The sequence below is a fragment of the Taudactylus pleione genome, unplaced genomic scaffold (genome assembly GCF_031769625.1).
Source record: "Taudactylus pleione unplaced genomic scaffold, aTauple2 ptg000128l, whole genome shotgun sequence".
NCBI lineage: Eukaryota > Metazoa > Chordata > Amphibia > Anura > Myobatrachidae > Taudactylus > Taudactylus pleione.
The window spans coordinates 2,947,915-2,972,836 of NW_028284530.1; the positions used below are offsets into that span (position 1 = coordinate 2,947,915).

The window sequence follows — 24,922 nt, forward strand, 5'->3', positions numbered from 1 at the left end:
AATCCGGCATGCCCGACTGAGCAATATTTAACCCTCGGTCGCCCGTACACACGTTACAATTATCGGGACAATCCACGGATAACAGGCGGATCACCCCGATAATTGTAGCGTGTATGGCCAGCTTTAGAGTATGTGTAATGTGATTGACAGTTTAGTGGGCTCTCTTTTAGGGCTTTATAAAGTTTGACTGATTACTGTTGACTCCGATGGGGCTTGTGGGATGTAGAGGGGAACGGTTAGTTTACAAACAAGTATAGTTAAATGTGCTGACTAGTCACAGCGCCCTCTACACCCCATGGTGAGCAGTGTCCTCCAGAGGGATCAAGAGAAACAAATTTAACGATGAGTACCAAAAATCCTATTTTATGTCTTTTCAGACTTTTTTTTACAGTATTCAAATTTCACTTTCTTTCCAGGTCTGTAATTGTACAAGCAGAGAGCAGGAAGGACAGTGGAGAGGTGGGTTTTGCTATCAATTTTGATCTTTATTAGTCTTTTAAATTTTAGTGCTGAATTCAGTTAGCCCCGAGCATCCGTACAGATTGACTACGCAGGATGCCTTTTAAGCTTATTTTTTTTGCCCGCACTCTATGGAGGCGCGAGCAGAAATTGCTTACGGTAATGAGCCGATATGCACTCCGCCGGCAGCTACCGTTTTATTTAATCTTCCCCTTAGTGACACAAATCAATTATTCACACAATATTTTTTATTTTGGAAATTCAATATCTAATAATCATCTTATTTTAGCATATTATTTTGCTAAATAGAATATAAATATGTACGATTTTATTGTTCAATAAATGATCAGTAAAATACATAGTTGAAGGTTACTCAACCTATAAATTAACACATTTTGTGTGCATATTTGCATGTAGAATATAGACACCAAATGTATCTCTGATATACATCCCATAAGATACTTTAGAAAAAAAAAAATTGGCAGGACAGGTTTATTTTATTTTTTTAAACTTTTAGAATACAGTTTGGTATTTACACTTTAAAGCGACTGAATAAGAGGGAGGTGTATCAAACCTTCTAAATAGGACAAGTAGAGAAGTTGCCCTTAGCAACCAATCAGACTGTGTCGTTTTATAGAATGTACATGATGCATGTTAGCTGCTAGTGGATTGATTCGTAATATATAATTATTTGTGTATTTTCTAACACCATACAGCTGTACCCTGTATATTTAATAAATCATTCCATGATCTTTGTGTGTGTTTTTATTTTAGTGGATAACTACAATAAATAACATCTCAAAACGCATATACCTAACGGAGAACCCAGAGGTATGTTTCCTTATATTGAAGCAAACAGCAGGGAGTTGGATCATGGCAAACAGGCATTTAACAATTGTCAAAGTATTGAGAGAGAAAATACAATGCTCCTGGTACATAATTGCGGGCTCCATGGGGCCAATTCAGAGTTGCAAGCAGGGGCGTTTCTAGAGAGGAGGGGGCCCGTGTGCAGTCTCTGACACAGGCCCCCTCCTCTCCGCCCGTGTTCCCCGCACACCCTGCACCCATTATAGATACGCCCCTGGTTACAAACAAGTCTGATGCATCTGCATTCTCATTGTGTGCACAGCACTATATGCAGATACTGTATTCTTTCTTATGCCGAGTTGTAAGAATCGGTGCTACCATCTAGCACACAGGGTGGAGCCTTTATGTTGATTACATGCAAGGTACAGATCGATCTGGCAAATGCCAAAGTTGTTTCTCACCTAAATGTGCTATTATTGTCCTTTACTTATAAGCAGATATAACTTTTTATGTTTGGTGCATTCATAGATTTGTTGCTTGCAGATAAATAATCTTGTAGTTTTTATTTGTCCCCTTTGGCAGAAAATACGAAAGCATGGTTTTGTAGTTTTTATTTGTCCCCTTAGGCAGAAAATACGAAAGCATGGTTTTGTAGTTTTTATTTGTCCCCTTATGCAGAAAATACGAAAGCATGGTTTTGTAGTTTTTATTTGTCCCCTTAGGCAGAAAATACGAAAGCATGGTTTTGTAGTTTTTTTTTGGTGCGAATGTTTTATGATTTGTTGCACCTGTATATGCATTGGGGACTTTTGTGTAAATGGTTGTGTCCACACACATCTTCCTTACGCGTTAAACAGCCTTTCTAGGTGTGCCATGCCGTGGAGTGACTCGGTAGCGCAGAGCGTGTTTTCATGCGACTTTTACCTTTAAATGTGTCTTATTCACGAAGCGATGGGAATAGAATGACAAGCAGTTTCTGCTGATTAAAATGATATGCGGCATGCCTATATTCTGTGTGCTATGGTGGCTGTATCTACGTGCGAAATGCTACGTTAGTGTCACAGCCACTGTAATGTAGCATTGTAACCCTGACACTGTAACGTAGCATTCCGCATGCAGATACACCCACAGTCACACAGAATATAGGCATGGCGCATATCATTTTAATCAGCAGAAACTGCTTGTACGTCCTATTTGCATTGCTTTTAGAATAAGACGCATTTGAAGGTAATTGCACAAAAAGACACTCAGCGCTACCGACCTGCGCAGCTCTCACACGTTATGTTTAACGCGACTTGGAGTAGACGGTAGTAAGATGTATGTGGACACATCTGTAGGTAAGTAAAAATTGTCTATAACTAGAGATGTGGTTCAATTTTGGCTCTGATCTTGATGCTAATTCGGATCTCAGAACGAAGCGAAACGTCCTCTTCCACATCCACTTTTTCTGAGCCAAAACTGAACCGCACATCGCTATCTATGACAGAGCCATCTAGTATTAGGTTTCCATTTGGTAAGTAAGAAATGACTGAATCTGCTTGATATGGATGGCAGAACTTTGTGCTGTAACCGGTGCACGTCTTCTTGTCAGTGTCCTCTGCTCTGTTTTCTCTGAGGCTTTGTATGAGCCTTTTGTGTTTCGTGGAACATATATGTGATGTTTTCAAGCTCTCGGTTTTCTTGACATCGAAGTTGTGAATATATTTCCAACACAGGAAACTGCCGCTAGAGTAAACCAGACCGCCCTGGAAGCAGTGACACCATCTCCTTCTTTCCAGCAAAGACACGAGAGCATGCGACCTGCGTAAGTTACCCAGAAAGAGCTTAAGATGGGCACACACGTATTAATTGAGTCAGCTAGTACCAGTGGCAAATACAGGGGGTGGTGCAATCAGTGTGATTGCCAACCCCCCTTAGCAGTGGTAGGAAGACTCTGGCGGAATGCTATGTACAAATGCGTCCTCATACATCTAGCCTCAATGTATGCCACGCAGCGTGACTTGCCCAGTGTGAGTGAGGTTCCAGGTCCCGTGCAACTCTGTTGCCGTTTTTTCCCCCGAAAATGCGTCTGTTACAGTATGATTCGACTAGGGCGCACCATCAGACTGTGCTGATTAATTTGATATGCGACACTTGTATATCTGTGCGCGATTGAGTCTGTATATGAAGCACAACAGAACTTGGGATGAAAAAAGCTGCCACCGCTACAGTATAGCACTTTGGATACAGATTCAGGGACACAGATATACAAGTGTCGATAATAAAATTCATCTGCAGAGTCTATTGGTGCGTCCTAGTCATATTTTTGGCAAAAAAGATGCCCGGCGCTAGCAGAGTCTCGCATGACCTATCGCGCCGAGAGGGGCTTTTTGGCGCAACTGCAGCAAAGCTGTGTAATGATACATGTGTATCAGTGTCTGACGGCCGAGAGGCAGACAGAGGATTCTGTTATTCTATTCTGATTGTGTTTGAGCACATCAGAGTGACCGAAAAGCATTCCCAGGCACTGGTCATCGACTAATCAGAGTGCAGCAGTGGGCGGGGCTATGCTAAATCTCCACCTCAGGATCTGTTGCTGTCCAATACCACACTTTTCAATGTTACATGTTTGAGTGTCAAAAACACATTCTCTCACGCCAAACATCTCCTATAGAATAGCGATCACTTTTAAAATGTGCTTATTCTGTCAAAGCTAGCTTCTTCTAATCTTCCCCTATTGGTGAGGAGTTGGGCAAAAGCTACTACAGATGCATCCAGGTTGTAGTTTATGACATACTAATATAAAATATTTGGGTTAGTCACAGCTAGGTGTTAAAATATTTCACAGCCGGTCATGACAGTCTTCTAAAAGTAATACTTTGTGCCTAAAGGATCGAATATACCAGTTGAACCAGGCTAAAGAGGCGCCTTTATATCCTCAAATATATATGTGAGGTTTTCGTATCTTCCCAGGACATGAGAGGTTAGGACTATACATGGGATTAACTACCATAGGTCCTAGGGGTGCAGCTGCTTTGGGGCCCAGAGCTTAGGGGGGCTCATCTTCCTTGTCAAAGTTACATGTGTTATATTCACTTTCCACCATTGGGTGGTACATAAGGGCCCTTACAGACTTTTGCTATGGGGCCTTCAAATACCTAATTACACCCCTAGTTCATACATGCCTACCCTCCCGGTTTTCGCGGGAGGCTCACGATTTTTCGGGTACCCCCCCGCACCCCCGGAAGGGTAGGCATTTCTCCCGCATTCTGCCCACTTCCTAGTGAAGTGGGCAGAATGAGGAGAATACCCGCGGCGATCGCGGGTCTCCGTGATGGGGGTGGGGCTTAAGATGTGATTCTGCATGAATCACAGCATTTGGCCCCGCCCCCTATGTAAATTTCACCCAATCGCGGCAGTTTTGCCGTGAGGGGCGGGGCTTAATGACGCTGCCATTAGGCCCCGCCCCCATCGGCCCCCTGCTGCTTCTCTTACCTGGGCTTCTCCCGGGAAGAGATTCTGAAAGGTAGGTAAGTATGCCCTAGTTTAGGACTATTATGTATACTTGCTGATTAGCCTTGCTAGGTTATCAAAGTTTTTAGTCATTCAGACATGCAGATAAAATGCTGATATCCTATATTAATTTAAGTTCCTTGATGTTCTGATATGTTTACAAATATATCTTATTTATGAGGCTTCATTTAATTTAAGATAATTACTTTATTATTTTTTTACATATAACTTACACTGTTTGTGCATTTTCAAATTAGATTTTTTAAATTAACATCTACTACATAGACCAAATAGCACTACCCAATGCAGCCTACTTTATATCTACCATCCGCCTTTTTTGGTAGTAATAATAATGTAAAATGTAATTTGGATAGATGTTTGTGCATGAACATGTCTAGCGCACATACTAACTCTCAGTGCATGAGATTCAGTAGTGCCAGCTTTATACATGACTCCGTTCCCTCTGGTTTACCTTGTTTATCCCTGAGAAGAAGCATAGAGTCTGTTGTCATTGCAGAGGACAGATGAAAGGGCCGTCAGATTAAACCTCAGCTATATCTGAGCTTTGCATGGTATTCACTTAAGATGCAAAATACTTAGGGTAATTCTTCACCGGTAATCAGACACCGTAGAGATTGTAGGAACATGTAGTAATGTCCTGCCCTAGGGTTCTGAGATACTCTGCTTTCTGTTATGTCTTTTTGGCACATTATCAAGTGAAATGTCACGATCTGGACCCCTGGGGGTTTATTTACTAAGCGTTCTAAAAACTGGCGCTTTAGATAATTTTTTATGCCCGAAATTGAAAAAGGGCAATACTTCTACCAGCCGTGTTTTGCTAGTAAAATGATTGCCCTTTTAAATTTTGGGCCTAAACACGATTAGAATCCGACGCTTAGTAAATAAACCCCCAAGTCTTCTAGATGTTAGGCCCGATTCAGAGGTGCATGGTATTGAAGCCACGACTGTGTCTTTTATTGCAGAACAATTGCGTCTTCAAGCTAATGCGCAGCCGATGGTTTTCGAACAGAGACACCCACCCGCTGCAGTGTTGATTCTGCCATTGTGCGCATTAAGACACAACATCGGTCGCATCATCAAACCTTGCACAAGCCCTATGGAAGCGCAGAATCTCTGGCTGAACATGGCTGCAGGTGTCAGTGCATCTGCGGCAAAAGCATGACTGCATTGGCTATCCACCCCGTTACCACCCAGAAATGCCCACTGAAATTGCCTTTTCTGTGGGTCCTGGCGGTGACCATCAGGCACATGCACGGTGCGACTCGGGCGCATGCTCAGACTGAAAACATCGGCCGCTTGTGTGCGGCATTAGCGCTACATGCACCTCTGAGTCATTAGGCCCATTGACTCCTGATAATAAAACTTTCTTTGTGTTAAGCCCTATAGGGCTGAGGGAGAGTTGGACAGAACTGCTCCAGCACTGAGTTAATGGAAAATAAAATGTGCATATTCACCCTTATGCAGTGCTGTGCACATATCTGCGGTCTGACAGCCCCTCTCCGTACAATTTATTGCATACCCGTCGTCATTATCAGTGGGCACGTGCACCAGTCTTATCCCTGGCAACATACGCTTCTGTAAGCGTTGTATATTCATGATAGCACTACTCTGTGCTGCCTGCAATTCCACCAGCACCTCGTCACTAAACCACGTCTACATGACAACGCTCTGTTATCACCCAGTTACACCCCTACAGGCACAAGAGGAGATGCGACTGAGTTGCGACATTGCATCACTAATAGCTGTGTGCGCTCTGCTTTATAATTTGCACAGTGCAAACACATTCAGCCCTGTATCAGTCCCTATGTCACCCTATACCTGGTCTTTTTTTTAATGCATTAAAGGGATTAAGTTCTTTATAAGGGTATTGGGGAGGTTCCCAAACTCAGCCATTACAGTCCACGTTTTAAGGATTTCCATGCTGAAACACAGGTGACTTAATTAGTACCTCAGTCAATTTGATTTAACCATCTGGACTCAAGCATGGATATCCTTACAACCTGGACTATAATGGTGGAGTTTGGGAACCTCTACCATATGGGATACACAGTAATTCCCTGCAGAGATGCATGACAGAGTTTTCTCGGCATGAGACCATGGGTTTAGTTACCAGCTTGACACTTCCTAAAATTGTTAACTTGTAAATGTGTCTCAGACGTAAGCTGGGTACACACCTGAAAGATATGTCTGCAGGTGATGGTTGTTCTTACACACTGAACAACCATCACTACCATCCAGCTGGGAGTCGCATGGCGCCCCCCTCCCCAGCGGTCTGTGCAGCAAGTGTGTATGCGCCCGTAAACACAGCACGAAGTGCAGCACAGCCGACGCGATATGTCTGTGAACGACGTCGTACACAGATTATCGTCTATACACACTGACAGACGCACCCACGATATATCGGCCGTTGAAATGAATGGCCAATATGTGGACCAGTGTGTACCCAGCATTAGTTTCAGTCTACACTGCATAACTCTGTAACATTACGTTGTATTGATCTGTTTACCACACTCCTATTAGTCACACATTGTAATAACAGAAGATCTGGAGATGTGAGCTGTACTGAATAGTTTGTTGATGGAATGTTATTGTGCAAATCTTAACTAATCAATTGGCTCAAACTGGAAAGAGATGAAGTGACACTGTGTGCTGAATAAGAGTATGAAGTGACACTGTGTGCTGAATAAGAGTATGAAGTTGCACTGTGTGCTGAATAAGAGTATGAAGTTGCACTGTGTGCTGAATAAGAGTATGAAGTGACACTGTGTGCTGAATAAGAGTATGAAGTGACACTGTGTGCTGAATAAGAGTATGAAGTGACACTGTGTGCTGAATAAGAGTATGAAGTGACACTGTGTGCTGAATAAGAGTATGAAGTGACACTGTGTGCTGAATAAGAGTATGAAGTGACACTGTGTGCTGAATAAGAGTATGAAGTGACACTGTGTGCTGAATAAGAGTATGAAGTGACACTGTGTGCTGAATAAGAGTATGAAGTTGCACTGTGTGCCGAATAAGAGTATGAAGTGACACTGTGTGCTGAATAAGAGTATGAAGTTGCACTGTGTGCTGAATAAGAGTATGAAGTTGCACTGTGTGCTGAATAAGAGTATGAAGTGACACTGTGTGCTGAATAAGAGTATGAAGTGACACTGTGTGCTGAATAAGAGTATGAAGTGACACTGTGTGCTGAATAAGAGTATGAAGTGACACTGTGTGCTGAATAAGAGTATGAAGTTGCACTGTGTGCTGAATAAGAGTATGAAGTTGCACTGTGTGCCGAATAAGAGTATGAAGTTGCACTGTGTGCTGAATAAGAGTATGAAGTTGCACTGTGTGCCGAATAAGAGTATGAAGTGACACTGTGTGCTGAATAAGAGTATGAAGTGACACTGTGTGCTGAATAAGAGTATGAAGTGACACTGTGTGCTGAATAAGAGTATGAAGTGACACTGTGTGCTGAATAAGAGTATGAAGTTGCACTGTGTGCTGAATAAGAGTATGAAGTTGCACTGTGTGCTGAATAAGAGTATGAAGTTGCACTGTGTGCCGAATAAGAGTATGAAGTGACACTGTGTGCTGAATAAGAGTATGAAGTGACACTGTGTGCTGAATAAGAGTATGAAGTGACACTGTGTGCTGAATAAGAGTATGAAGTGACACTGTGTGCTGAATAAGAGTATGAAGTGACACTGTGTGCTGAATAAGAGTATGAAGTTGCACTGTGTGCCGAATAAGAGTATGAAGTGACACTGTGTGCTGAATAAGAGTATGAAGTTGCACTGTGTGCTGAATAAGAGTATGAAGTTGCACTGTGTGCTGAATAAGAGTATGAAGTGACACTGTGTGCTGAATAAGAGTATGAAGTGACACTGTGTGCTGAATAAGAGTATGAAGTGACACTGTGTGCTGAATAAGAGTATGAAGTTGCACTGTGTGCTGAATAAGAGTATGAAGTTGCACTGTGTGCTGAATAAGAGTATGAAGTTGCACTGTGTGCTGAATAAGAGTATGAAGTTGCACTGTGTGCTGAATAAGAGTATGAAGTTGCACTGTGTGCTGAATAAGAGTATGAAGTTGCACTGTGTGCCGAATAAGAGTATGAAGTGACACTGTGTGCTGAATAAGAGTATGAAGTGACACTGTGTGCTGAATAAGAGTATGAAGTGACACTGTGTGCTGAATAAGAGTATGAAGTTGCACTGTGTGCCGAATAAGAGTATGAAGTGACACTGTGTGCTGAATAAGAGTATGAAGTGACACTGTGTGCTGAATAAGAGTATGAAGTGACACTGTGTGCTGAATAAGAGTATGAAGTGACACTGTGTGCCGAATAAGAGTATGAAGTGACACTGTGTGCCGAATAAGAGTATGAAGTTGCACTGTGTGCCGAATAAGAGTATGAAGTTGCACTGTGTGCTGAATAAGAGTATGAAGTTGCACTGTGTGCTGAATAAGAGTATGAAGTTGCACTGTGTGCTGAATAAGAGTATGAAGTGACACTGTGTGCTGAATAAGAGTATGAAGTGACACTGTGTGCTGAATAAGAGTATGAAGTGACAGTGTGTGCTGAATAAGAGTATGAAGTGACACTGTGTGCTGAATAAGAGTATGAAGTGACACTGTGTGCCGAATAAGAGTATGAAGTGACACTGTGTGCTGAATAAGAGTATGAAGTGACACTGTGTGCTGAATAAGAGTATGAAGTGACACTGTGTGCTGAATAAGAGTATGAAGTGACACTGTGTGCTGAATAAGAGTATGAAGTGACACTGTGTGCTGAATAAGAGTATGAAGTGACACTGTGTGCTGAATAAGAGTATGAAGTTGCACTGTGTGCCGAATAAGAGTATGAAGTGACACTGTGTGCTGAATAAGAGTATGAAGTTGCACTGTGTGCTGAATAAGAGTATGAAGTTGCACTGTGTGCTGAATAAGAGTATGAAGTTGCACTGTGTGCTGAATAAGAGTATGAAGTGACACTGTGTGCTGAATAAGAGTATGAAGTGACACTGTGTGCTGAATAAGAGTATGAAGTGACACTGTGTGCTGAATAAGAGTATGAAGTGACACTGTGTGCTGAATAAGAGTATGAAGTGACACTGTGTGCTGAATAAGAGTATGAAGTGACACTGTGTGCTGAATAAGAGTATGAAGTGACACTGTGTGCTGAATAAGAGTATGAAGTGACACTGTGTGCTGAATAAGAGTATGAAGTGACACTGTGTGCTGAATAAGAGTATGAAGTTGCACTGTGTGCCGAATAAGAGTATGAAGTGACACTGTGTGCCGAATAAGAGTATGAAGTTGCACTGTGTGCTGAATAAGAGTATGAAGTTGCACTGTGTGCTGAATAAGAGTATGAAGTGACACTGTGTGCTGAATAAGAGTATGAAGTGACACTGTGTGCTGAATAAGAGTATGAAGTGACAGTGTGTGCTGAATAAGAGTATGAAGTGACACTGTGTGCTGAATAAGAGTATGAAGTGACACTGTGTGCTGAATAAGAGTATGAAGTGACACTGTGTGCTGAATAAGAGTATGAAGTTGCACTGTGTGCTGAATAAGAGTATGAAGTGACACTGTGTGCTGAATAAGAATATGAAGTTGCACTGTGTGCTGAATAAGAGTATGAAGTGACAGTGTGTGCTGAATAAGAGTATGAAGTGGTCATTTATTCTCCTCTATGATTTGGTTTAAAATAAAATTGTTTTCCGCTGAAGTCCACCTGTACATGGATACATTACAATTTCCACAAATACATATAAGATTATTAATACAAGATTTTTACAAATATTAGTACAGATTATTAACACAGTTTTATTGTAATATAGGAATTGTGGTATCATCAGAACTCTATTGGATTGGATACAGAGAGGGAATGCGGCCTTGACTTTAACTTTTATCTCTTTTCTATATATTTTATTTCACTGGTTTTAATAAATGTGACTACAATGTGGTTATTAAACTTTACTAATAAAAGTACATTTTTGAAATAAAATGATTCTTAGTGCTAAATCTATGCAGTACATATGTGCACTCCATTAAAAGGACTACTTTTCTAGTGTTCATTCTAGCACCCTGCACCTGGCACAACCTGTGCAGTTCCTCTTCCCAGCCTGGGGTGTCACGCTCTGTTCTGGTGCTTCTAGCACACTCAGCTAATGCAACAAACGACTGAGATACCTTCCAGAGTGTGCTAGAAGCAGCAGAGCAGAGAGTGACATCCCAGGCAGAAAAGAGCTGTGACAGGTGCAGGGTGCTAGAATGAACACCATTTTCAATGTTCCAATTAAAGCACATATATACAGTTGTTGAATAAGAGTTATATACGTTGAACAAATAATGGGTTGTTCTGCAAAGGCGAATTATGCTTTAGTGCGACCTACTCCCACCATACAACAGCTGAGTCTGATGATCCTTGTTATTGAATGCAATGGATCTTGCAGGTATATTAAGCAGCCATTAGGCAGAAGTCATTGTAAGACTATGGGACACTGCACAGGGTTCATTATTCAATGTTGTCTCCTGCAGAGCCTCTCGCCCCCGCTCCACACGCACAAACAGCACTGGGTCAGTGGGCTCCGAATCCTCTGCTCTAACTGCTCTGTCTCTGGATTCCATCGTAGCACCAGACACACCCATCCAGTTTGATATTATTTCCCCAGTCAGTGAAGACCAGTCCGGACAGCCCAGGACTCCGGGACAGTCTGGCAGGTACATCCCCAAAACAGTCATATATGGTGTGTGTGGAAGTATCTTTTATTAACGTTATCTTTACTATACTTACTATGTTTCTATATATTACTTTACATATAATACATCTATATACTGTACTTTCTTTTAATTTAATGGCTTAAATAGTACAGATTTACCCCAGCCAGAGATCCTTTTATTTGTCTAGTACAAGTGACATTAATGAAGTGAAATGTCTGGTGTATAGGAGTCTGAACATATTTGCTTTTGCCAGTGTACACCACACATCACTATTACTCAGTAGTAAAATGTATTCTATCCATTACTATTGGACAGCTCCTCTTCACAACTTTTTTTTTTTTTTTCAGGCGAACTAACCCGTTTGGGGAATCTGGGGAAAAGTCTGAATCTGAAGGTAAATAGTTTTCTTTCTTTTTTTCTTCTCAATTAACTTGAACCTCATTGTTATCCATAATGTGTCACTGTGCCAGGTGTGCTGACAGCCGGGCGAGCAGTGCACTGTCATTGCTGCTGGATGTAGGATTGTAGGGGTATAGTGTGTATGTAATTGGCCAGAAGCTGAGGTCCGTCCTGCAGACACCTCATCCTAATTGCCACACTATCTAATACAGGTTCAGTCTACCACGTCGTTCAACTATAATCTTTTCTCGTTGTCAGACATGGGTTGCGAGTATTATGATAGTCTTGTGAGACGTATCAGTGCCATTATTACCACAGTAGTCCTATGCCTCACCACTGCGCATTAAGGGAATGATTTGGATACGGTATTGCACAGCCGCAAGGAAGGGGCTGTCTAGTACCGTCAAGCAAATATTTAAATACTTCAGGAGGTGTGTTTAGGAAGCAGACTCCTCCCGACAGTAACAGCGAGCTGGTAGCACCAGCCAGTCTGAGTGAGCTTCAGCTTAATCAGGCTGGCAGCTTGCCAGGACAGGAAATCTGCATCCACCGACACAGACCCTGGCCTCCGCACTCCTGGGAAACGGGGCCACACAGCCCCTGTTTCCAGGGATGCAGACCAGCACGTCCCAGCTCCACAACACCCCCCCCCAATTCCACAGCACGTCAGCCATGCCGCTGCTTGAGGGAGAGCGCAGGATCCGTTCAATCCAGACCTGAATCAGCTCTAAGAGTAGAGTCACTTCTAGCTTATATGTGTATATAGATTCCCCATGACCTATAACCCCCCATGACCTACAGAGTCACTTCTAGCTTTTATGTGTATATGGGATCCCCCATGACCTACAGAGTCACTTCTAGCGTTTATGTGTATATGGGATCCCCCATGACCTATAACTGGTGGGCAATGATTTTCACTGGGTGCTAGACTATCGACGTTCCAAGTTGAAAACATTTTTGGAGTGCCATCTCATTACAAACATTTGAGGCACACAGTTCCCCCACACACAGACATAATAGGGTGATGCAGGACATATCTCCTAACTGTCTTTGCAGTCAAACCAAAGTCCTGACGGAGCAGGTCAGTCCCCCAAGTCTGGGCTTCCCCACCAGAATCAGGACAGTTAGCAGAATGTTCTGCTCTCTCCTGTCTGGTCCTGTAGTTTAACTTACTGCCGCTCCTCTTGTCTTATGTTCAGATAATGATTGTCTGGGTCCTTTAATATTGGGGCCCAGCCTAAAAATAGGTGAATAGTCTCCACAAGCTTTGTAGTTCAATCAATAGCACCAACACTTTATAATTAGGGTCTCCTTACCTGCAAAGAGAGCTTCTGTTCACATTTAATAAAAACATATCCCCCCCCCCCCCCAAATAACGACCTGACATTAAATAACTAGTACTCCCAGCTGAATTGACAGGCACAACTATTAAATCACTAAATTACAGTACCCCCACCATTAAATAATTAAATATCACCAATTAAGCAATTAGCACCCACCTAACTTTCTATAACTCCATGTCCCTCCACAGTATTTCCTTATTAACCATTCCCTCCCTTACTTACCTTCTTTCCTTGGCGCTCTGCACTAGAGAGGCAGCCTCTTTTGTCTGCCTCTCTTTCCCCTGAGACTCCCGGTAGCACTGAACGCCAGGACTAATCGTCCAGGTCAGGTGGTGCGCTCCATCCCTCAGATGACGTCAGGTCAACTGGAAGAGAAGGGAGTGGGCAAACTCAAACTGAGTGTGAAGTTAATGGGGGTTACGAATCTGATAGATCCATTCTTCCTGTTAACTACGATATCCAGCAACATAAGTAGCTGGCACCAGGTTAGGTCCCACCGAATGCCAGCCTAGTAGGTCCTGGCGGGTGCCAGCCGAAAACATCCTCTCAGAACACTCTGTGGCTAGCAAGGGTTGCCGACCCCTGACCTATAATAAGATGTAATATTTGATTACTGTATTTAGGGTTTCTGAATTTGTACAGGGGTTATGTCCTTTTTAAGCCACGTGATGAGTAATTATATAGCATTTCAGCATCAGTGTTTGGTCATTGCCATTTGTCTCATGCTTTAGATTCAATCCTTCACCAATTATTTATTGTACGGTTCCTTGGATCTATGGAAGTGAAAGTAGATGACAGTCCAGAAGTTGTGTATGAGACAATGCGCCAAATCTTAGCTGCACGTGCAATACACAATATCTTCCGAATGACGGAGTCCCATCTCCTAGTGACCTGCGACTGTTTAAAGTAAGTGTATACAATGTTTGTGTCTTGGAAGCCCTGCAATAAACTCTTCATCCCCATTGGTGTTAGCAAGACAGTAAAGTACCTATTCCACTTGTGTTCCCTTAGTAGTTTTATGGGAGTATTGACATAAGAGGTCTCCTCTAACGGTCTCTTTCCCAACCATTTACTTCCAGGCTGATTGATCCACAGACACAAGTGACAAGACTGAGGGTGAGTGTTGCTAGTGTACTCATAGCTAAGGGGTCTATGTGCTAAGCCTAGGGGAGAGATAAAGTGGATGGAGATTAAGTGCCAACCGTACAGTTCCTAACTGTTTCTTTACAGGCTGTGTTTGAAAAATGACAGGAGCTGATTGGTTGGTCCTTTATCTCCATTCACTTTCTCTCTCTCCCCACACCCCTGCGTTTGACTAGCCACACCCCCACATTTGTGTGGATGAGCAATGGAACTATAAAGATATATAGTAAAGGGCGCTGTTATGTGTTGCTTCTCCAAGCAGCTGCTAGGGGGGGAGGTAGTCAGCCTCCTATATAACAGGAAGAACTATAGGATAGCAGCGCTAAGTAGATGTTATAAAATTGATTTAATACAATACACAATAAATAGAACAAAAATATAAACCCAGTACTGAGAAAAATGATGAATAATAAATTCAACATAAAACATATAAAATATGGAAAATATATACATAGGCATATACTTGAAAAACCCTCTAGGCACTAGAAATAGCAGTAGGACCAATTCAATGTGCACCGTAGGATAAAGTCATATATGGGTGGCAAAGTCCAGTGTTAATATAGGTATATTACCCGTCTCAGATCACATTGGTGAGGGATACTTAATTAGCGATGGTCTTCATGGACCCAATTGCAAATGGTACTCCAAGATGGTAGGTGCTAGGTCCAAAAATAATATGTGCCAAAAACCAGGGTATATATCACTAATGCGTTTTGCTGCACAAAGGCAGCTTTTTCAAGGAAGCTGCCTTTGTACAGCGAAACGCGTTGGTGATATCTACCCTGGTTTTTGGCACATATTATTTTTGGACCTAGCACCTACCATCTTGGAGCACCGTTTGGAATTGGGACGCTTGTGCAAACTACCCAGTATCTGGTCACCATGAGGTTTCATCTGTTTGCGTTGGACTAATATATCCATGAAGACCATCGCTAATTAAGTATCCCTCAAAAAAGTGATCTGAGACGGGTAATATACCTATATTAACACTGGACTTTGCCACCCATATATGACTTTATCCTACGGTGCACATTGAATTGGTCCTACTGCTATTTCTAGTGCCTACAGGGTTTTTCAAGTATATGCCTATGTATATACTTTATATATTTTATATGTTTTATGTTGAATTTTATTATTCATCATTTTTCTCAGTACTGAGTTTATATTTTTGTTCTATTTATTGTGTATTGTATTAAATCAATTTTATTACATCTACTTAGCGCTGCTATCCTATTGTTACTCCCCCACATTTGACTAGCCACCCCCCCATCATTACCTCCTATAACACACTGACTGTCAATCACTCTGTGTCCAAATACTTACTGCGACCACCATCTGTAAAGAAAATAGCGACGCATGCCTGAGGCGCTTGCACAGTACAAAAAAACATTGGCCAACTGCACAAACATCGGCATAGCGCCCACCTCTGAATCAGGCCCATGAATCACAAGTGATAATTCAAAAATGATTGTTCATGGCATTTGACCGGACTGCATTGCTGTTGCTGTACTACCACATGATGCGTTCATTATCCTTAATATTGTGATATTCTCTTCTCTTTAGTTCCCTTTACCCAACGTGGTTTTATACGCTACACATCAGGAAAACAAGCGGCTTTTTGGGTTTGTGCTCCGTACAGCGGGAGGGCGAGCAGAGGGTCGCCCTGTGTCTGTGTGCTACATATTTGAGTCAAACAATGAGGGAGAAAAGGTACAACTATTACATTACTTTGTTAAAATGTACCGACCGCTACTCGATAGAAAGTAAGAGGAAACCGGGGTCCCCATTCCTTACGGTGAGAGTGGACTGTCTCTGGAATCTTGTAGGAATAAAGCGCCACAATCACCAGCTAACCAAAAGACCAGCACCCTCTGGGAATTCCCAAATAATCCCACCAAGGGGAAGTTACCTTCGCTGCACCTCACGGTGCTTTTATTAGTAGATACAGGTTCATATATACGTGAATCAATGAAATATGTTAATAAGTTGAGTTTTTTTCCATATTACATAAATGAGTTGAGCCTTGACTCAAATGTATTAAATATATTATAGAGCCCATGTGTATATGCTCATATATGTTACCGCTGTGTGGATTTGAGTGAAATATAGAAGCGATCTAATATTCTTACCCTGTGTTAGCAGATTTGTGATTCCGTTGGTTTGGCCAAGCAGATTGCCCTCCACGCCGAACTAGTAAGTGCTCCTGTGACTTGTCCTCCTTGTATGTAACCTCTTTACAAGCCCTGCCTCATTCCGTCCTCTCCCTTCTAGGATCGAAGAGCTTCAGAAAAACAAAAAGAAATTGAAAAAGTAAAAGAAAAACAAGAGAAAGAAATCAATAAGCAGAAACAGATAGAAAAGGTAAGTGGATCTACCATTTGTCAGTAAATTTCATCAAATTCTGATTGTGAGTTGCACCCTATGATTATGTCTGATGCAGTTGAGCGATGGTTGTTTTTAACGCGCATGTGTCCGATTGTGTTCGTACAGAGTGACCGTTGTGATTTCAGACACACAGAAGTGTATTGAAAATTTATTGGGCATACCTGGCTATTCAGACACTGGATGGTCCGTCTTATGGGAGTGTCGGGGGTTGTCGCAAAGACGACGTCTGACAACGCACAATAGCAGCATCTGGCGATGCTCGATGTGGGCGTCTCAGTACTTGGACATTCCTATGCATGGATGTACACGAGGAAGAGTTTCTAGCAGTATTAGCATAAAGGCACTGCGTCGGGTTCAGGATCAGGCCCTAAAGCCGTTTCTAACTTTGGTACATCGCCCCTATTGCCCCCCCTCCCCCCCTCTTAATGTTTTTGAGCTCGTGTTCAACACATGGTGGGTGATTTTGGCAAAATCTGGGTATCTGGCACTTAGTGTCCATGCAGACGTTGGCCAGTCAGATGTAAGGGGCCTATCCATTAGCAGATAAAATGAACGATATATCGTTCAATCGTTCATTATATCTGCTAATGGATAGGCCCTGAACGATCACAGATGCGCACTCCCGCGGCCGATAAATAGCACCTATCATCTCTCCAACATGTTGGTGAATTATCGCATATAGCTGTACGATATTAGCAATATCTGGCAGTTTATATGCGGTGAACGACGAAAGATATTAGCAGCAGCTACAGAGAAAAAAATCCACTCCCTGAATGATGTCATGTGATATCGTTCATCGTTTGCCATAATCTGTCATGTACATGACAGATATCGTTCAGCACAGCCACCGGAATTTTCAAGGGATATCTTTTGTTGTTCATCGCTCAGAAATACATCTGCTAATGGATAGGCCCCTTACACGATATCAGAAAACCATCCAGTCATTTTTGATGATTTTTTTTTATTATTTTTTTTTTTAAACTGAAAGATTTTTATTGAGGTTGACCAACCAAGAAGACACAAACATGGTCAGCATAGCAATAGTAGAACACAATAAAGGTGGGTAAATTGACCATACATCAAATTGTCAATATATACAAAAAGTACATTAATAAACAAAAAACAATACCAAAAAAAAATCGCTAATATAGTCATTTTTGATTTTTATGGGTAAATTCTTTGTGTTGATTCCCACCGCCATTAATGACTGACCAAATTGACCAATCATCTAGTTTGTGCTGCAAAATGATGAAACACTTTTCTTCCCTCCAATGAACTTCATGATACATATAGTTTAGAAATGTTAGATCATATAATAGCACTTAGCCCCCTTATGGCATGCATCCACCTATACAGGTTGAGTCTCCCATATCCAAAATGCTTGGGACCAGGGGTATTTTGGATATCGGAATATTCCGTATATTGGAATACGTGCGCACCATAATGAAATATCTTGGGAATGGGACCCAAATCTAAACACGGAATGCATTTATGTGTTATATACACCTTATACACACAGCCTGCAGGTCATTTTATTAAATATTTTCAATAATTTTGTAGCTCAAACAAAGTTTGTGTACATACATGAAATTCATTTGTGTTTCAAATAACACATTATACACAAAGCCTGAAGGTAATTTTCTACAATATTTTTAATAATTTTGTGCCTTAAACAAAGTTTGTGTACATTGAACCATCAAAAAGCAAAAGTTTCACTATCTCAGTCATGCTAAAAATATTCCGTATTTCGGAATATTTGGATATGGGAGACTCAACCTGTATTCGTAATTATTAAAATGATAGCATATAAGTTCTGCCATTTTTATAGTCTTGAGGATTATCTGATTTCTCGTAAACATTGTAGACATTTTTTTTTGTATTTTGCCTAAGCCATACCTCTTTGCAGAGGAAGAATTTGGGTGGGATAAAAGCCCCCATTTGCCTCCGATATAAATACGAGTTTGTCATATGCTGAATTTTTAGTTCCACATTACTATCACAAATGCTGTAACAAATGTCTGACAAAATGTTTTTTGTAGCAAATATCTGACCAATGACCTGGTTCTTTAAGGACTTGGAGGAGCAGAGTCGGTTGATAGCAGCTTCCAGCAGAGTCAGTCAAACCGGCATAGATGGACAGTTTGTAGTTCTCAGCGCCAGCCAATCGGAGGACAGCGACCTCGGCGAGGATGGAAAAAAGAAGCGGGAGTCAGAAGCGTGAAGTTGGGAACAAGCAGAGACTTCTCACTTTGTCAATGCTCATATTATGGCACAATAAGCATGCAAGACAGATATAAATCAGAGCTCTTTTTTATTATTATTGTAATTATTATTATTCTGAAGAAGCATTTTTAATGAATATATGCAGTCATGCATTTCCATTAAATTCGGCAAGTTTTCCATGATTTTGTGAACAGTTCATAGCCGGTGATCTCACTACAGAGACTGATATCTGATTTTTATTTTTTGTGCACTGAATTTCTCTTGAAAGCCTCAGAAACAAGACAGCGGACTCTCCTGTAAATCTTGGGCTCTCCGTGATGTTCGATTCCAGACTTCCTTAGATTTATCTCTGAGTAAATCATTTCATTCTGATTTTATACCGCTGCGATGTTGACCTGACTTCCTCTTGTGTTTTTCTGAGTAGATCATCGTGTTATAAATCATGCAGAATTAATGCCTTGTGGATCAGCGTGTATTCCCCGGAAATTGTAGCACTATTTTATTGAAGACATCACTTAATACTGTTTAACATTACTAATGGCTTACCAGGAAAGATCTGCAACCAGTGTGGCAAGTAATATTTCCAACTCTGTCACTGAGCATTTTTGTGAAGAGGCGTAAAAATTCCACATTCACAAAGTCATCGGTTAATATGTGTGAAATCCTGGTCATTGTCACCGAGTCACAGGGAGGCGTTCTATGTACAACTCTAACATGGTGCCCAAAACATGACAAAAGCCCTCATTTAAAAAGTAATCTTCCATCAAGAATTTTCTGGTGCTTGTGTCTGTTGTTTAATTCATAATTGAAGTAAAAATAAAGAAAACAAACCTGATATACTCAGGCTGGTAATTCATTAATTGATTTTTTTTTCAAAATATAAGTTTTATATTTAAGGTATTGGCAGAATTATTTTTTTCATAATATCAGAATTAAGGGCCAGATTCAGAGCAAACCTGATGGTTTTCATACTACTCCGATTGTGAAAGACCTGGGCATGCGCGGGATCTGTCCTGGGCATGCGCGGGATCTGTCCTGGGCATGCGCGGGATCTGTCCTGGGCATGCGCGGGATTTGTCCTGGGCATGCGCAGGTTTCCCTCTGCAAGACCACACTAGCAGTTCCCCAAAGCTACAGTATGATTGACAGGCTGTGATGTTTAGGGGGCTGCGACTGGGACCTTTCTACAAAGCGCAGACTTTCTGGCCTCTGCTACGGAGCTGCAAGGGACAATCTGAGTAACCTCAGGGTTACTCGCAGAAGATCCGCCTTAGGACGCAGCATTCGGATCTGCGATGTAGTCAGGAGGCATTTACACCAGACGCTCCTGCTATATTAGCGTATTAGTTATATGGTATTGTACAGCCACTTCCCTGCAGCATTGTAAGACCGTACAACTCTGAATTCGGCCCTAATATGTGTGGCTTTTACATATGACTCTGACTTTTCCTGACTTGTGGAATTCTCATACTCCTCTCTCCTATACATATTGGATTAAGAGGAGTTACTTGTTGTATGACGCGTTATCAGTTGCTTGTACTAGTTAAAAGCAGGTCCATTAAAGACTTTTATATACAGTGACTTAATAATTAGTGCCTTGTAGTGGATACAATGTAATATCTAAGAGCGCTATAAATCTCTGGTCATGTGACCAGCTATGGCATGGGTTTTCAACCTTTGGCCCTCCACCTGCTGTGGAACTACAGATCCCAGGATGCCTTGGCACAGTTTTAGCATGCTGTTATATCAAAACGGTGACAGGGCATGCTGGGATGTGTAGTTCCACAGCAGCTGGAGGGCCAAAGATTGAAGACCCCCTGAGCTAAGGTAGCCATGCCAGCAGTCTCTCTTACTGTGTTCTAACTGCTAGTTATATAGGCAGGATAGAGAACTGCTTACAGAGACGGGAATAGAACACGTGGCATTGGGGCAACCACAAGACACATCTGCACAAATAGATCTGTCGTTTAGTAACGCTGAGGCATCCTCCTCATGTGGGACCTTTTCATGTCCTCTAGACCTGTGTGCCATCTGCTATCTTTCTTAATTGTATACTGTATTTCAGCCATTTAATTGGCTTTCGATGATCAATAAGATGTTTTTAAATAATTGTTTGGACTAGAATCTTCTTACTTACTATAACAGAATCACGACGGAATCCTGTTATGCTCATGATAATGATGTGGAACGTTACAAGCACTTTATGTATCTTTAGATACGTTAGTCAAAGTGTTTTGCAGCTTTAGCCTGCGTTCTCCTTGGTTGCAATGTACGTCACTGTATTGCATTTGGTTGCAGTAATGTATGCCTTTGTCTATATACATATATCTTAATTCTAGATGCCTTCCAAGTTCAATGCTCTAGCACCCACCATTTTCCTCCCTGTAACTTGAGAAGCTTCATCTGTTAACAGTGTGCATTACTTTTCTCATGCAATAATTCTTTCTATTTATTATGAGGATCAATTTGTTCCAGATTTGTGGTGATTGAACCAACAATAAATTCATTGTGTCTAGGTCAACAAAGTGCTATTCTTCCCCTCTAATCTTGATTATTTCAAATAGTTATTTGGTACTTTAATTCAGGTATGTTTCTTTTCTGAATGCACAGACATCCAGCCTAGAGAGATGCATGGTTTAACCACTTGCCTGGCGTGGTTGCATGGGAACGGACCACGCCAAGCTGGGCTTTCCCTGACCGTCGTATCTGATGTGACCGAGCTAATCTTCCAGTAGCTGCCGGTCTCATACTGCCTGCTCAGCCCCTGTTGACCCACAACTCTGCCTTCTCTTCTCGCCATGGCTGCAGGAAGAGATTAATATAAGACTGCTGCCATGTGATCTGCAATCTGGACTGAATTGGCGACCTAAGACTGTAATAAGCCTGGGCTCCCTGCAGTGATGAGTGATCACCCCCTACTGCTTGTTGCTCTTCTTGCAGGACTGTGAGACATGTAACAGGGGAGAGAGAGTCTTATACAGATAAATAAAAAGAAAAAATTACTTTCCTATGTCAACTCTAAACAGTAGTGTAAATATATATATATATATATATAATCTCCGTATTTAAAAAAAAAATAAATCATTTAAATTTAAACCGGATTTCCTATAATTTTTGACAAATCATCCTATTTGTTCGTGAAATTATACTGAATCGGGGTTTAACTAACTGATATTTGCATAATTGTTATAATAAAAAAGATCAACAGTTTTGGGAACATTTTTGGAAATCTACAGTGCAAAAAACACAATCAATGCGAATAGATGAGATGTGGGTGCAGAAATGTGCAATAAAATGAATAGTGCCATAATGACCCAGCCTTATGTAGGGTTTATGCAACTCGCCATTTACATTATAAGGGGCTTTGCTTGGAATACCAGTAACTTTAATTGCAAATGGTCATCAGGGAGCAACTTAAAACTCTCCCTAACCCTTAAAATTGTTTCATTGAGGATTGGGTTCACATGTCCTAGTATAATGTTCCCATAGTTAAAGGCCGCAGTTGCTACAGGGCATAATCTCTAAACAATTTTTTGGCATCCTAAATCATGACACCCCCCCCCCCCCCCCCCATGAACAAGCAGGTGTCGTATTTGAGACAATACCAGCATTTTATTTTAGTGAGTTTTTGTTTGTTTTATATTGTAAGTAACAGATCTCTCTCCTGTCTTTGATCTGTGATTGCACATGCTTAAACACTTAAAGAAACATTGCATACATAAATTAAAGTCATTAGATTTCTGTCGGGATTTTATTAATCTGTTTATAAAGTTGCTGTTCTCATTAATGTTCTTATTTCCAGTTTGTAAATAAATTTAAAGGCAAATGATCATAAAAAGTGTTTATTTAATGAGATTTTACACTCCGCCCCCCACCCCCGCCTCCCCAACCAGCAGGAGGAGCTGTTCCTGGCCGTTCCCTACGCCTGGATACAGTATCCTGTAGATAGTAGGAATGGGCGCTCACCCCACTGGTCCTCATAGGCAAACGCGGGGAGGGTTCCGTCTGCCTGGAAACCCCTCTCCCCAGCCCACACCATGACCACAATAAAAATAGTAAGGTAATTTTATTAATGCTGCATGTTCTTCACAGTATCACAAATGAAATAATTAGCACCACCTGTGGATCTTTTAACATGTATCAGTCAGTAATAAATAACCTGTACACCAACTAGGAGATCTGGAAAACATGCACTGTTAGGGATGTGCTGCTATAGAGCCCAATAATACATATATGTCCAGGGCAGTGCTAGGTTATTCTGCTGCTCCTCCAGGCTCCCGGACTTGCCCCAATGCTGGAACGGTGCCCACATCTAAAATAAAAACATTCAGCTCAGACAGGATGGCCTACTGCTGCATCTAATGGCTTTTTGTGATCGCTGGTCCTGTATATGTTGGAATTATGACACACAATATACTTTGTATGACGCATATTAAAGCTGGTTAAATGCTAATTCTACCCTCTTCATGGACTGGCCACACTCACTCTAAAATAAAGCATTTGGAAACCCCCCTCTAGAAATCCTGCGTTTGCCACTGGGTCCTGGTAATGGTACGGCTCCATCATTTTCCTAGTTGAGGATATAGTATATATAATTAGTGCATTTTGTTAACCTTGCAGTTTTCCTCCATACATTTTGTTGTCATTTATAGAGGTGTGTACCCCACTTTGTAGCTTAATGTTGATGGCCAATATTTTAAAGTATAGACAAAATATACTGTTATGGCAGGGGTATTCAATAAGCAGCCACCCAGCTGCTGTAGAACTATACATCCCAGCATGTCCTGCCACAGTTTTGCTGTAAGGGCATGCTAAAAACTGTCAGGGAATGCTGGGATTTGTAGTTCCACAACTGGAGGGCTGCATGTTGAATATCCCCTGCTGTATGGGATATTTTAGGGGAACAGTCAGAATTTGGAAGATATTTGTGCTTTATATTGAATTCTTTTCTATTTGATTTTGAGGTCATTTTGTATTATTAATTAAGTTTAGAAGGGTCTAGCAGGATCTTACATAATTACTTGGTATCACTAGTTGATCTGATTTAGATTTTCTGTTGGATGCTGAGAGGGGGGGTTTGTGTGTACAAAGTAACTGGGTCTACCATGGCTGTGATTTGTTCATAACACTAAACTTAATAATTTTTAAGACTGTCAAAAATTTTGGAAGTTATTGTGTATGTAAATGTATTCTGCATTAATCTAAAAGAAAACCTTTTATTAAACAGACTTTGTGTTTTCTTCTTCTGTGTTAATCTTAATTTGTGTTTGCAGCTGATATTTTTGTTTAGTTTAGGCATCCTCTCAGCAGGCATCGTAAAAATAAAGGTGCATATCCACTACACGATGAAAGAACGATTGAACGATAACGACATAATTATCATTCACCATCCTGTGCAGTGGATAATGTGCCCACACTGAACGATATGTCGTTCAGTGCAGGCACCCACCCTCATCCCCGAACATGCATAACCTGTCGTTCTCGTCGGGTTGGGCAGCATGTTCAGGCAATGACAGATGCCGGCAACGACCAGCGGGAACGCGCATCGCTGGTGGTTGCCGGCATATTCACTGCACGATTAATGAACGATAACGATGTCATTATCGTTCCATTGTTCATTGATATCGTGTAGTGGATATGCACCTTAACTCTCTATAGGAAGTTGGAAAAATAAGATTAGAACATGTTAATGAACAATCTACAGTAAAAAAAGGTGAACAACTAGTGATCTCACTTTAAATTTCTCTTAAAGGTATTTTATCCAAGTTATGCATCTGAAACAAAGTTACGCACCTCTCTATATCATTTTCTTAAGTTAGAGATTCAGGGGTCTATTTATGGAGACCCAAAATGCCATATTTCTGGGGAGAACATCTGCTTTGAACGGGGATGCTAGATGCCGCCATTGTCATTCAATCATTATCGCCATCTCA

At 41.4% G+C, this 24,922-nt stretch overlaps 1 protein-coding gene across 3 annotated transcripts in view; it reads left to right on the forward strand.

The window, feature by feature from the left end:
* The window catches only part of APPL1 (adaptor protein, phosphotyrosine interacting with PH domain and leucine zipper 1), a 61,757-nt gene extending 37,526 nt beyond the window's left edge, over positions 1 to 24,231 (forward strand). Inside the window, exons 12-22 of one of the 3 annotated variants that reach the window (XM_088472681.1) lie at positions 417 to 459; positions 1,234 to 1,290; positions 2,982 to 3,070; positions 11,314 to 11,496; positions 11,844 to 11,890; positions 13,970 to 14,144; positions 14,318 to 14,354; positions 15,945 to 16,091; positions 16,521 to 16,574; positions 16,653 to 16,742; positions 18,806 to 18,890. In XM_088472681.1, the coding sequence (XP_088328807.1) occupies positions 417 to 459; positions 1,234 to 1,290; positions 2,982 to 3,070; positions 11,314 to 11,496; positions 11,844 to 11,890; positions 13,970 to 14,144; positions 14,318 to 14,354; positions 15,945 to 16,091; positions 16,521 to 16,574; positions 16,653 to 16,742; positions 18,806 to 18,823 (940 nt within the window). In that variant the 3' untranslated portion in view covers positions 18,824 to 18,890. Of the gene's footprint in view, positions 1 to 416; positions 460 to 1,233; positions 1,291 to 2,981; positions 3,071 to 11,313; positions 11,497 to 11,843; positions 11,891 to 13,969; positions 14,145 to 14,317; positions 14,355 to 15,944; positions 16,092 to 16,520; positions 16,575 to 16,652; positions 16,743 to 18,805 lie in introns of all 3 variants that reach the window. The other 2 variants (XM_088472679.1, XM_088472680.1) reach the window with 2 other exon arrangements.
* The last annotated feature ends 691 nt before the right edge of the window (positions 24,232 to 24,922 follow it).